We start from the raw sequence: 13,851 nt of genomic DNA on the forward strand, positions 1-13,851 counted from the left end.
GCAGCACAGAGCAGATTTGACAACAGTACAGATGGCGAAGAGCAAAGGTCAGCAGCAGCGCAGTATATTCAGAGGGTCAGTGCAGAGACTAGCAACAGTCAAGCTCCATCATTCACATGGTATCATACTGAACACAGTTAGTTCAGTAATTTGGGATGTTTTTCCGTTGTTGATGGAGTAGCAGCAATAGTTTGCAGTGCAGTTGCAGTTGGAAATGGCAGTGCTAGCAGCAACACGGATACAGCGTTTGAGAGGGAGTTGTAGTACGGATGTAGTGTTGACAGTGGCATTGTCAGCAGCAGTACAATTGTAGCAGCAACACAGTAGTTGGTGGACAGCATGTCAGACATCAGCAGCGCAGCGGACGATGCTTCAGACTCAAAGTAGCATGCAGCAGCATACATTGCTAGAGCACATTCCTCGCTAAGAGGGGGTGTTGATTTGGGGTAGCATCGGATGTGATCTAGGCCTTAAAATTTGCAGGGAGGCTTAGACACATGCATTCTCCAATACCAAAAAATCGTTTTGGTTAATTCCACCCGGAAACAGTTTTATTAAAATAATTTTTTTTTTTAATGGGACCCTAAGTCTAAACTTAGGAAATTAAAATAATTAATAGGTATTAATCTAAATTGTGGGTGAAACTTCTAGAAGAAGGCGAAGATCAAGTTAATATGATCCTATCCATTGATTAGAATCTAATTTGGGCCATTGATTGATCAACGAGAGGATTATAGGAGGAAGTTTGATGGGCACTTGGAGAACAAACCGAGAGATCAAGAGATCGAATTTCTGAAGTGAGAAGTTCTCAAGAGGAAATTCTGATTGAGTAGATTTCTTGCAGTTGAGGGGTAGGGATAGCATCTAGAGAGAGATTTTCTCAGCAGGAGAATTATCAGCAGAGAGGCAGAGAGTGATCCAACAGCTCTCACGCAAAGGTTGACGCAGGGCCATGCAGAGGCAACACAGAGGGTGAGAGAAAAGTCTGAAATTTTGCAACAGAGTCAATTTTAGAAGCCAGGAATCGGGGTGTGAGACTTGGAGGCTGAGAGCAGTGACTCCGGGCAGCAAATTGATTAGCTGGCTGGGTGACGCAGTGCCTAGCGGGATTGTGTGAGGACTGTGCAGAGTCTACCAAAGGCACCTCATCTAGTGTCTAGATTAACTGGGATTTTTTTCTCAGTGATTGTGTGAGGTAATCTCACAAATCTTTCTGCCAGTATTTCTCTCTCTGTAACTGAATAACCCGTGAGGTATTTAGAGATGTATTCAGAATTTGCTACTGCTTAATAATAGTAAACCCCCAATTATGTTGCACCAGTTTTCCCACATTGGGTTTTTCTGGGGACATTTGTCCAAAAATAACAATTTCATTGTGTTGTATTTTCATTTTTGCTCAGTCTCTTGTTTCCGCATATAAATTAATTAAGTGAAGGCTGTAGTGTATGTATTTCAATATTTGCCATAGGGAACTACAAATAACTTGTTCATGTAAAACTGACAAGTAGGAGAAATATCATCAGTTGTTGCAGTAGGAATTTCAGTTTAGGAATTTTCACACTCCTCTCTCCTACTGTTGCTCAGCAAATGAGAATTCAAATTCCCTGGCTAGGAATTCTCTGAGGAAGAAATTACCTTAGTGTGCCTCCTTCTCTCCCACTGACGTTATTCTCTCGGCAACAGCTGCAAACTATTTGCATCCCAGCTGAAGATCTACTCTGCAAGGAAAAATACGTTGTTGGTTTTGCCTCTGGAAGTTTTTGAACTGGAAATCGAATTTCTTCATCAACTCTCTCAGAGAAATCAATTTCTCCTCATACTTCGCCCTTTAGGCCTTCGAACTGTGCTACCTCGTGGGGTTTCGAATTGTTGCCTCTGCAGGAATTTCAAACTCCCTCTTCATTTTCGCTTCTAAGCTCTTCTGCTCACGTTCCTGTGCTCTGGTACCATGTGAAAAATCTAGTTACCCTATTCCTACTACAGCAAACTGATTATATTTCACCTACTTATTAAATTAATTGAACAAATTATTTGCAGTTTTCAACGACAAACACTGAAATACATACACTACAGACTACACCAAAATAAACTACGGAAACTAAATACAACACAGGAGGGAAATAATAAACACACACATCTACACAGTTATTTTTGGAAAAATGTCCCCAGAAAAAACCAATGCGAGAAAACCGGTGCAGCAGCTCTGAGGGTTTTATTATTATGCAATAGTAAATTCTGAGTACAATTCGTTGGAAGCCCAACTGGCTATCTGATACAGAGAGAAACTGGACAAAACAAATAGTGAGATGATCTCACCCTGTCACTGGAAGAATCTGACCCTGATCTCGCTGGAAAGAGGCTATGCATCCCTTTTGCGTCAACCTCTACATAGAACTGCGTCAACCCTATGCAGTTTCTGTGTCACCTCTGCTGGGAATTGCGTTGCTCTTCCTCTGGATCCTCTGCTGCCCAGAAACTTCGATTTGCAGCCTCCTGGTCTCACACCCCGACTCCTGACCTCTGAAACTCGATTTCCTCAGCAGGTATTTGATCTCCCTCTAGGCTCTGCACTACCACTGCGTCAGCTCTGCGTGGGCCAGCGTCAACCTCTCTCTAGACATCATTCTACCCTCTCTGCCTTGTACTCTCCGGCCCAGGAAAACTTCCCTCTTCTGGATACTATCTCTGCCCCTCACTGCAAAAGCTCACTTCAAATTTCTCACCGACACTGCTTTGAATCAAAAATTCGATCTTTTGAACTCTCTGTGTGTGTTCTCCAAGTGCCCATCAAGCCTCCCCTTATAATCCTCTCGCTGATCAATCAACGGCCCAGATTAGATTCTAATCAATGGCTAGGATCATATTGCCTTGATCTCCGCCTTCTTCCAGAGGTTTCACCCACAGTTTAGATTAATACCCTTTAATTATTTTAATTTCCTAAGTTTAGACTTAGGGTCCCATTAAAAATAATTAATTATTTTAATAAAATTGTCTCCTAGAGGAATTTCCCAAAACGATTTCTAGGTATTGGAGAATGCATGTGTCTAAGCCTCCTTACAAATTTTGAGACTTAGGGCACATCCGATGCTACCAGAAATCAACAGTTCCCAACCCCCAAAGGGAAGTGACATGTCCTCAATCCACCCTTCAATAGATAGGTGCCATGTGAATAATGATGGAACGAAGGGGGAAAAAACTCCATGGCCAAGTTCCATGGTCAAAGGGACCAGCTATGATAGAATAGCTTATCCTGGGTGTACAGATGTGAGGAGGGAGCAATCACGGATGCCTGAGTTACCTCTTCCACCCCTTTATATCGCCTTTTACTTTTTCTTGAATTTTCCTTGTATTATTGCTCATAGCTCAAGGAATGAGAGCTTTCTTTGTATCATGTGTCGTAGTTATTACCTCCTTTAAGATGGAGCAATTCATTGCCCATCAAGGGTTGGGACATGCAAGGGTTCATTGTCTTCCATGAGATAGGGCAACATTGGCCCAAGAACTGGGTGACGGCCATATGATAGAGGAAGAGCTCATACTTGTCTTTTTCCCATGTGCTAATTTGTAAGACCCAACCATCTTTTGCATTTTGATTTTTCTTCTTTTTCTTTTTCTTGAGGCCATTATGTACTCTTTTCTTTTCTTATAGCAACATCAACCTCCTAGGGTGCATTTCCAGGCCCTACCCAAAGTATGAGGATTTGTGGATGCCAAATCCCAATGAACCAATGGTCAGTCGATCCGAAGAAGGAAGGTGGACTAAGGGCCTGTAACATAAGATGGAAAGTGGTAAGTATGGAATAGGGATAGATGGGGGTACGCTATCTCAATCATGGCTCCCATGTAATGTCCCTTCCTAAATCTATGGGCCATTAGGGGCGGTCACACTGAACTAGGATAGAAAATTAACCCCCGATTTAAGGGGAGGGAACAAGACTACAGCCAAGACCCTTCTTTCCTCCAAGTCACCCCAAAATCCATGTCCAAATGCCCAAATACAAACAAGCATAAGCACCTGATTGCATAATGAAGAAAGTACCATTTGATCATAAGCCCACATTCCAACATGTGCTCTTGACAAATGGGCGAGGAAACATATCACCGATGTGGATGGCGGAGATATGACTGGCATGTCGCATCAGCTACAAAGTGGCCCTCGGGAGCTGCTGGTTGTGGGCTGGAAAAGATAAATAGGAGAAAAGTTTCTCCTAGGGGTCACCCACTTTTGGTGGGTAATAGTACCCAAAGGGACCATCCATGGCCAACCAAACACATGGTTGAGGACACCTAATACAGGACCTCACATGGTTGATACAAGGGTAACTTGTGTCCTTGGGCTTACAATGGTGATAAATGCACTGAACAATTGTATGCGTACCCCTGCTGACATGAGGGGCAACACGATATTCCACTTCTAGAGTAAGCACCTTTAGAGGAGGAGATTGAAACTGCATCACCACCACAACCTCCACAGAAATGAGTAGCTAGCAAAAGATGTTTCACTTCTATTCCACCTCAACCCTGGGAACTTCCACCTTGGCCCCAACACCCACTATTTCCCGTAAAGGGAGTAGAGGGAATCAATGTTTCCATACTATATTTATCCTTGTAAAATCTAAATGGCTCATGATGATGAATCATGAGATACTTTTATTAAAATTTTATGTGATTTTGTATCGACCAATTAAGACTCATGAAAGCTATTGAGATTTAATATCAATGTGTGATGTATCACTTGACATCATAATATCATATACATATCATATACCAGTTTTATTTTCATATGTATGTCGTAATGTGTTTGTCTGATGGTGTTGTTGCTTAGATGTTTAAAAAAATGAAAAAAAAAAAAAGAACTTCTGTATTTTTTAAAGCTTGCTAATATTTTCGATAAACTACATTCCATACCCTTGGTGATATATTCACGAAAGATGATAGTTGCAACATTGGAACAAACCATTCTGAAAAGTCTTTCACTAGCAATTTCGGAATTGTGTAACTTACAGTTCTTTCAGGTTTGGCAAATCTGCCAAAGACACAGGTAAGGTACCACTCAATTGGTTATATTCAAGGTGCCTGCAATGAACAACCCACATGTTAAGCTTTTAAAAAACAGTTATTAAGATTTTAAAAACCAGTAATATCCTAAACATTTTTCTGAAACTTACAATCTCTTTAAGTCAACTAAAACACCAAAATCAGGTAATGAACCATTTAGAAAGTTGTGATCAAGCCACCTGTAGAGTGCAACCCACAATAATAAACTCATCAAATTTTAATATATATTCAAATATGAAAATAAGCCTACAGTCTAGACCTATCATACATTAACAAGACCATAACAGTATACTTACAAATCAGCCAGCGCTGTCAAATTCAATATTTGTAAAGGTATCTGCCCTGTCAAATTTTTTCCTGACAAAAAGCTTCAAACACAGAAAGTTACATCAAAAGGAGTTGCATTTCATTGAAGTATGAAATAATTCTTTGACCAATTACATTATGTGTTGTTCAAGCCATAGCCTTTCCAATTCAAAGCTGATAAAATACTGGGCATAGAAGTTATGATTTGTAATACATTACATTTTAATAACAAAAACAAAAACCAAAATAAGAGAAATCCTCATCTCAAAATTATGTACATTGCAGTAACCCTTGGTCGTGCATCCAAACTACACTGCACCCACGTCCAAGGAACTGGTAAACAAGGATCACCACCTTCAAGTGCCCAAACAGATAAAGGATATAGGGTAGTCAAGCTAGCAAGAACTTCCGCTGCAAAGACCAAATAAAGAAGCATTTGTAATCGTCAAGGCTTCAGCATTAAACAAATGGAATATTATTCCTTAGGAACACAAATCTAAAGATATGAACATGATAAAGAGAGTGAAGAACACCCACCATCTTCTGTGCCATAGTTTATCTGTACATACTTATTTACCTCCAATGCATTCAAGATTGGCCCTCGAGAAGAGTCTTCTGTTTTGACAAATTCAAATGACACAACAAATGGAAGTGATACATTGGAAAAGCCTGGCTCATATAATCTGTAACTAGATTGAGCATTCTCTTGAACATTGACAATCAAATTGTCATAAGAAGGTACATTCGGGCGAATAAGTTTAAATTTGCGAGACTCTGTTGGAAACAAGTCCTCAATTTCAGCAAAATAAGAGAATGCCCAACCATATCCAGGAAATCCATCCAAATTGATCCGATATGACAAAACCCCTTTTTCACCTACAACAGCTGTTTGCATCACTTTTTCGGGTGGGTATTCATCTCTTCCAGTATCAACAGGCCGCCTAGTATGAATTTTGGTGGTGCCAGGAGCTACACCTACTAGAAAGTTTGGCTTCTTAACAGCATCAGACTCCCATATTCGATCATAAGGGTCATCAGGATACCTGACATTAAACAATAATCCTTTGTATATAATCTCAAAAACTTTTATGTAAGAGATAGAGACTAAAAGCACTATGTTAATGTCCAAAATCAACCAAATCAGTCAATGGAATTGGTACCTATATGATGTAGCGACATCCAGTTGTTTGTGAGGCATCTGTGTCTTAAATCATGTTTATGTTGAACAGATAAAGAAATACATGAGAGATGAAATATTAATATATAAATTCAGATATAACTATCAAAATATTGAGGTACTCAAGCTTATCAATTGTTTTACATCCTTATACTGCATTTTCCTATTTCCTGTGACAGGCTGAAGGCTTCATGGAGAATGAAGAGTCAAAGGAAAATTAATATCAGTAAATACTCCAATTTCATGGGACCCACAAATTATCGAGAGAGCTGCATATTTTATGGTGGGGCCAGTTCAGATCTCTTTTTAAAGAATTAGAATGGCAGAGGCTTACGTGGCTGAATTTGGAGGCAGAAAGGCAGCATGATTCCCACAAAGAATTTAATGGTTGGGTCTCTCATTTCGGGGAGGCACACAGAAAGAGAGTCGGGTTGATTTTTTGGTGGTCAAGCATATTTCCAATTGCTGGGCCGTATTTCTTTTGCAAGGACGAGTTTTGGGCTTACAAGAGTCACATTTCTCACTTAACTCGGACCGTCGTCACTTCCTTCTATTGCTGAACGAGCTTCATCATGCTTGGGACTGTGTCTTGGTAGCAAAGTATAACGTAATGACTGTGAAGACAAATCGTGACACTGCCAGTGTTGATTTTTAATGTACCTTGGACAAGTGGTTTCCCATGTGTTAGTCTCTACCTAGGGAAAAGTGTCCAAAATAATTATTTTCCTAAGTGTGACTTTATAAAATGAAAGGGACTTTATAAATGGTAAAGTCAATGTTAAATTATAAAGTGAAAAGTGACTTTAGATATAAAGTACAATGTGGGTACTTTATTTAATGGGTGAGTTAAAAAAAAAAGTGAGAATTAAATGCACATTTATTCTCATCCCTTGATCTAAATGAATTTGAGCCATTAGATGTTAGGGTTGCCCAAAAGTCATTTAGGGAAACAAAAGGGGGAAAAGAAAAGAGAGATTGCATTCATTCTTCATGAGAAGATTGGAGAAAGGAGGCTGAGAGCTGAAGAAAAGTTCTGAAGGAGAAATTTGTTGCAACAAGTTGAAGGAATGATTTTTGGGCAAATCTGGGCATGGAAATCAAGGCATAGAAGACAACAAAAGGTACAGTGCAAACAATATTGAATGCTGTGAGCTGCACATCGTTCAAGAATTTTTTTTGAAAAAAATGAAAAAAAATCCATACAGTCCGTACAGTCCATACAGTCGTATTCATACAGTACATATTTTCAGCTTCAAGTGGGCACAGAAATCGAGGCAAAGTGGAAACGGTTTTCAAGGAGTTTTGGGCTAACGAGGTAAGTTGTATTTTGCTGTTTTGTTTTGTCTGCAAATGTATTTTTCCTGAACTTGAAAGATAAATAAATTTGAAGAGCTCTCTAACAGGGTTTCCCAGAGAAGATTGAAGGGGTTTTCCTTGGGTCTAAGTTGACCAAAAATCTGTGTGTATTTTTATGTGTGTTGCTGGTCTGGTTATGTCCATATTTATTTTCAGCATGTGTTGACAGCCCCATCTCTTTTACTCTGAATATTTCATTTACAGAATTCTATATGTTGAATGTATGTTTATGGGAAAAGGCATTTAACTGAATGGGAGTGATAAAGTGAAATTAAAACCGGGTTGGGATTACAAAAAAAAAAAATTTTAGTCATCAAATTCAATAGTCAGGCGGAGTATTAACTTTTTGGGCTGCGTGTTACACTTCTGGTTTGTGCATGGTGGTTGTGGGAGACTCAAGATCGAGTTCCCTCTGTACTGACAACAAACATCACTCTACTCACTGCATGGGAGCTGGTCTACTACCACAGTCGGTACAGTCCATACAGTCGTATTCATACAGTACATATTTTCAGCTTCAAGTGGGCACAGAAATCGAGGCAAAGTGGAAACGGTTTTCAAGGAGTTTTGGGTTAAAGAGGTAAGTTGTATTTTGCTGTTTTGTTTTGTCTGCAAATGTATTTTTCCTGAACTTGAAAAATAAATAAATTTGAAGAGCTCTCTAACAGGGTTTCCCCAGAGAAGATTGAAGGGGTTTTCCTTGGGTCTAAGTTGACCAAAAATCTGTGTGTATTTTTATGTGTGTTGCTGGTCTGGTTATGTCCATATTTATTTTCAGCATGTGTTGACAGCCCCATCTCTTTTACTCTGAATATTTCATTTACAGAATTCTATATGTTGAATGTATGTTTATGGGAAAGGGCATTTAACTGAATGGGAGTGATAAAGTGAAATTAAAACCGGGTTGGGATTACAAAAAAAAAAAATTTAGTCATCAAATTCAACAGTCAGGCGGAGTATTAACTTTTTGGGCTGCGTGTTACACTTCTGGTTTGTGCATGGTGGTTGTGGGAGACTCAAGATCGAGTTCCCTCTGTACTGACAACAAACATCACTCTACTCACTGCATGGGAGCTGGTCTAATACCACAGTCGGTTTCTGGAGCAAATACACATCTGTGTGGTAACTTTTGTCCCTGTTAGAGGAACCACTAGCTTGGGAGCTGGCCATGGACTCAATTCTGACTTAATGAAAGAAGTATTTGTGCTGGAACGAGTGGCTGAGTCACACACATTATCTCAAGTCAGCATGGTGTTATTTTCTCTCTGTTAGCAGTCATATCATGACATTTGGAGATTATAATTCTGAATCAAGCAGCAGATTCAACTTCCTCTTTGACTGGTATTCTGAGGCGGACTCATTCCCAGGTTCAACTGTTCCCTCCTTTGTGTATATTGTATTCTGAGCATAAAAATAAATAAAGGAAGATAGCTGTTCCAATTGTTTCTATTCCATGTATTAGCTGCAACTAAATTTCTGAGTATAGAATGAAACTGTCTGAACCTCTGGAAGGTGATCTTTAGTTGCTGGTGCCTACTGTTATAACTTTCTGGAGTTAAAATTCTGATAATCACCTACAGCAATGTATACAAAATCTATTTGAAGAGGCAGTCCACTGAAACTCAAACTAAACTCAGAAAATTTTGAACGGAAAATCAGAAATTTGTGAAGAAGGAATCTTACATAACTTTAGGGGTCAAAGTATGATGCAATGAACAGTAACCCTCAAATCAAAACTACAAACACCCCCAAACTCAACTTGACCAGCACCAAATCAGGTAGTGGGACATAAACCTAAAAGTTCACAGGAAAAAACGAAATTTGACATAGGGGAAAGGCAAAGCACAAAACATGACTCAACCTACTTAATAGCTCAAAAAGGGAGCACATGACTCAACTTTTTTCTTTTTCTTTTCTTTGTTGTGACCTTGATACCACTCATGGGAATACATCAGATCTGAAATGATGAACATGTTTGAACAACCAGTGAAGTGATGCAAATAATGATGGATCCTATATGCCTGATCCACATGGTCATATCTCCAATGAAGTCAACCATGAAGTCCGTTGAGATGAAAATAAGTCTTCACATACTTGAGTATCAAACAATAAAGTTTCTCTGTGAATTGAATTTCAGAACATGAATGCTCACTAGTGAAAAATGAGAAAGTAGAAAAGCTATAACTTTTCCACACTGACTCAAAAATACCTCTAACTTCCCCATTTCAACCAAATCATGATATAATCAAATATCCAAACAATGATAAAATTGAAGATCACACTAAAGAACAAAAGTGAGCTGTGAGTTCAGTAACATACTGCAAGGAAAATCTTCTGTTGGAAACAAAAGGTGTTCATTTAGCTGCAATGATATCCCAATAGGGTGTTTATCTCAAACCAACTCATTTACATAAATAAGAAAAGAAGTCTCACACTGATCAAAATCCTCATGATCAATTTGTACTGTTAGTACTGTTGCCACAAAATCTAGCAAGTCTAGTGAAAGACTCACAGGGCAAAAGGCCAAACACTATGGCAACAATGAGAAAGGGTTGCCACTATCACCTCAGCAACCTTCCTTTTGCTGTTTAGTAGGATTTCAACCACAAGGGAGGCTTTCCCTATGCCACCTACAACGTATTATAATACTAGGGATCAAGATGACCTATTTTGAAGATCTGGGAATAGGCATAGGGCTTGGCAGAGCCAAAGCTGTTCAAGGTATTCAAACCTAAGATTCAAGCTCTCTATGTTTAGACCAATGACAAGGCTACTATAACTTAGGGTTTGCATCATGTTCAATCTTAGGGCATGCAATGGCATTATAGCAGCCTTAGAAAATTCTTACAAAAAGATGTTCAACAAGAAGAGAACAAGGGTTTCCAATAGAGACTACAACTAACTCAAGCAAACAAGTTTTAGGGCTATTAGATGTATGTAAACAGCAATAAATTGTGGTGACATCAGTCTTATTAGGGTATGCAAGACAACCTACGACATTAGATTTTGCTTTTAGCTGGTTTATGTAAATTATCCTACAATTTAGAGCCACTCCCATGCAATAAAACATCTTTTCACACAAAATCTGCCCCTAAAACCCTAGTGACTGCCCTAGGGAAAAACTTATTTAGTTTAGAGATAATCAACACACTTCTAGACCAATGCCTTAACCTACAAGGGCAAATGGAGTCTAAATGGAGCAAAATACCAAGGACTATGATGGAGTAATGGGGGATGCTCTAGGGCATCCACTTGTAAAACCATAGCTACTAGTCTTTGTGAAATTTTCTGAATCTAACAAACCAGAAATCCTACTGCAGTAAACTGACTTGCATTACCAAGCTATGTTTTTCATTTAACAGATTATTTTCAAAAATATTCTGAAAATATTAATGCAAATACACTGCAGCCTACACCAATATACAGATCAACTATTGAAAAATAAATGAGACAATCATGCAAAGGACACACTTATTTTTGGACTAAATGTCCCTGGAAAATCCCAATGCGAGAAAACCGGTGCAGCAACTTTGAGGGTTTTCTATTATTAAGCAGAAGTTCTAAATACAAATGTTGGTTGCCCTCCCAAAGAACCAGTGACAGAGAACTACAATGGCGGAGAACCTGAGTGAGTTTTACGTCACTTCACCCGGCAGAATCTAGCTATTCCGGCAGCAAAACTGGTTGGCCCCGGCAACAACTACGTTGCCCCTTTGAAGTGTGAAAAAATTTGAACCTAACAAATCAGAAATCTACTGTAATAAACTGATTTGCATTACCTACTTGTGTTCCTCATTTATCAAGTTATTTTCAAAATTATTCAGAGAATATTAATAGAAATACACTACAACCTACACCAATATACAGATTAAGTACTGAAAAATAAATTAGACAACCACACAAAGGACACACTTATTTTTGGACTAAACGTCCCCGGAAAAACCCAATGTGGGAAAACTGGTGCAGCAGATATGAGGGTTTTATTATTATGCACATTTTTTAATACAACTAGGGTGCCAAATCTGGCTCACCCAACAAAGAATAAGCCCGACAGAAGTACCTCTATCCGGAGACAGATATTTTGGCGGATCCAGCAACTGGATGAACAAACCCCATAGGTGACTGCGTTGTCCCCAGTGCTCTGTAGCGATGGCTGCTCCCAACTCTGCGCTGGAATTGCATCACCTCCTGTAGGGGTTGCGTCACCCTCCTGGTGAGCCTTCCCGGCTTAGAAATCGACCTGCTGAATTGATGCCTAATCTATCTCACAGAAACCCCAACACTGCCTCTATGTGACTGCGACACCCTCCTGGAGTTGCGTTGTCTCTCCCTGGTGCTGCACTGCCTCTCTGCTATGTATTCCCGGCCTTGGACGAAAGTCCCACTGTCGAACTACCCCTCTCTGCACTAGAAGCTTACTCTGAAATTCTCAGCAAACCACACCCCAAAATTTCAATCTAGCTCAAGTGTTGCTCTCTTGTGTGTGTTCTCCAACTGACCCCAAGCCTTCCTTTATACTTTTCCTGTTGAGAAATCAATGACTGTGATCTAATCTCTAATCAAATGGCTTAAGATTAAATTAGACTTGATCTTCGTCTCTTAGAAACTTCTCACCCATATTTTCATTAATACCCATTAATATTTTAATTTTCCTAAGTTTAGACTTAGGAACCCCATTAAAAATATTAAATATTTTAATAAAATAGAATCTGGGTGGAATTTCACCAAACGATTTCTGGGCCTTGGAGATCTCATGTGTTCTAGCCCCTCCACAAAATTTTGAGGCTAGAGCACATCCGATGCTACCCAAAAATCAACACTCCCTCTTAGCAAGGAATGTGTTCTAGCAATATTTCCCAACAAAAGTATCACACTGATCCACGGCATCGGTACTATGCGTTGTTGATGCTCAACCTGTTGCCCCTCATCCACTACGCTGCTGCAATCTGTATTGTTGCCCATGACACTGCCACTGTCACTACTGCAGATCCCTCTCAAAATATTGCATCATGTTGCCCATAGCACTGCCACTGCTAACTGTTGCACTGCAACTCAGTTGCTGAGAAGTAGGCAACCGAAAAGCCACCAAAAAGCTGACATGTTGGTCAGTCTAGATGCCCCTTGACGCTGAAGCAACCTCTGTGACTAATTTGTGCTGACCCTCTACTGCTACTGTGTTGTTGTTGTACTTGCTATGTGCCTTCTGCATTGTTGCAACACTCCACTGCGTTGCTTCAGACTTTGGCACTCTAGCTCTGCCACTGTTGCTCCATCATCCCTCGCACCAACTGACTCCTGTCAATCTGCTACTGACATTAAGGGCTCTCGTAGCCGTATGTGATCCAAGAGTTTGGACACCTCAAGTATCCTGCCCTATATGTAGTCCTCCCGACTACAGCTCAATATCGCCCCACCTCTTCTCTAGAGGTGTATGAGCACTTATAGCGCAATCATCACCGTCCTCTTCGTCAGCTTGCGTTGGAGCAGCCTTTGAGTCAAACTTCTCTTCTTTGCCCTTCTTCTCTCGAGGGCATCGTGTGGCAAAATGACTCATTTCTCCACATCTGAAGCATCTGACTTTGGATATGTCCTCCTTTCGTTTCTGTTGCCTTTGATGTCCCGCTGATGCGAGAGCTGCATCCTCCTCTTCTTCCTTCTTGGTTCTGATCCCTAAGCCGCTGCTTCCCACCTTGGTCCATCGTCTGATCTCTTCCTGTCGAAGAGTTGCCCACATCTCCTCCCAACTGGGACGAGAAGCCCTTCCCAAGATGCTTTGAACAAAGGTTTCTCAGTCTTTAGTGACTACATTCAGGCAGTCCTGACCGGTGTTGCAGGAAACATCCCGCCCCAAATCAAAACCTCGATCTGCGATCCGTATGGATGCGTGGGGGAAGCGTCGTCCAAAGCGCGTTTCGGAAAAACTAAAACGTGTTTCGAGCTGATAAACACGCTTC

The 13,851-nt window shown here is 40.1% G+C and overlaps 1 protein-coding gene across 5 annotated transcripts in view; it reads right to left on the minus strand.

Annotated features, from left to right (window-relative positions):
- Positions 1 to 13,851, minus strand: part of LOC149184493 (Leucine-rich repeat protein kinase family protein) — a 161,226-nt gene that overhangs the window by 65,031 nt on the left and 82,344 nt on the right. For 4 of the 5 annotated variants that reach the window (XR_016257266.1, XM_089417527.1, XM_089417525.1 and 1 more), the window contains exons 3-7: positions 5,902 to 6,407; positions 5,643 to 5,775; positions 5,355 to 5,426; positions 5,169 to 5,237; positions 5,005 to 5,076 (exon numbers count right to left, since the gene is read on the minus strand). Coding sequence is in view for 4 of the 5 variants with exons in the window: in XM_089417527.1 (XP_089273653.1) it covers positions 5,005 to 5,076; positions 5,169 to 5,237; positions 5,355 to 5,426; positions 5,643 to 5,775; positions 5,902 to 6,407 (852 nt within the window). In the remaining variant the exon portion in view is untranslated. Of the gene's footprint in view, positions 1 to 5,004; positions 5,077 to 5,168; positions 5,238 to 5,354; positions 5,427 to 5,642; positions 5,776 to 5,901; positions 6,408 to 6,524; positions 6,578 to 13,851 lie in introns of those variants that run through there. The other variant, XM_089417528.1, reaches the window with a different exon arrangement.

The sequence above is a fragment of the Pinus tabuliformis genome, chromosome 3_2 (assembly GCF_031772625.1).
Source record: "Pinus tabuliformis cultivar Carrire ecotype Pingquan chromosome 3_2, CPIR1, whole genome shotgun sequence".
Classification (NCBI taxonomy): domain Eukaryota; kingdom Viridiplantae; phylum Streptophyta; class Pinopsida; order Pinales; family Pinaceae; genus Pinus; species Pinus tabuliformis.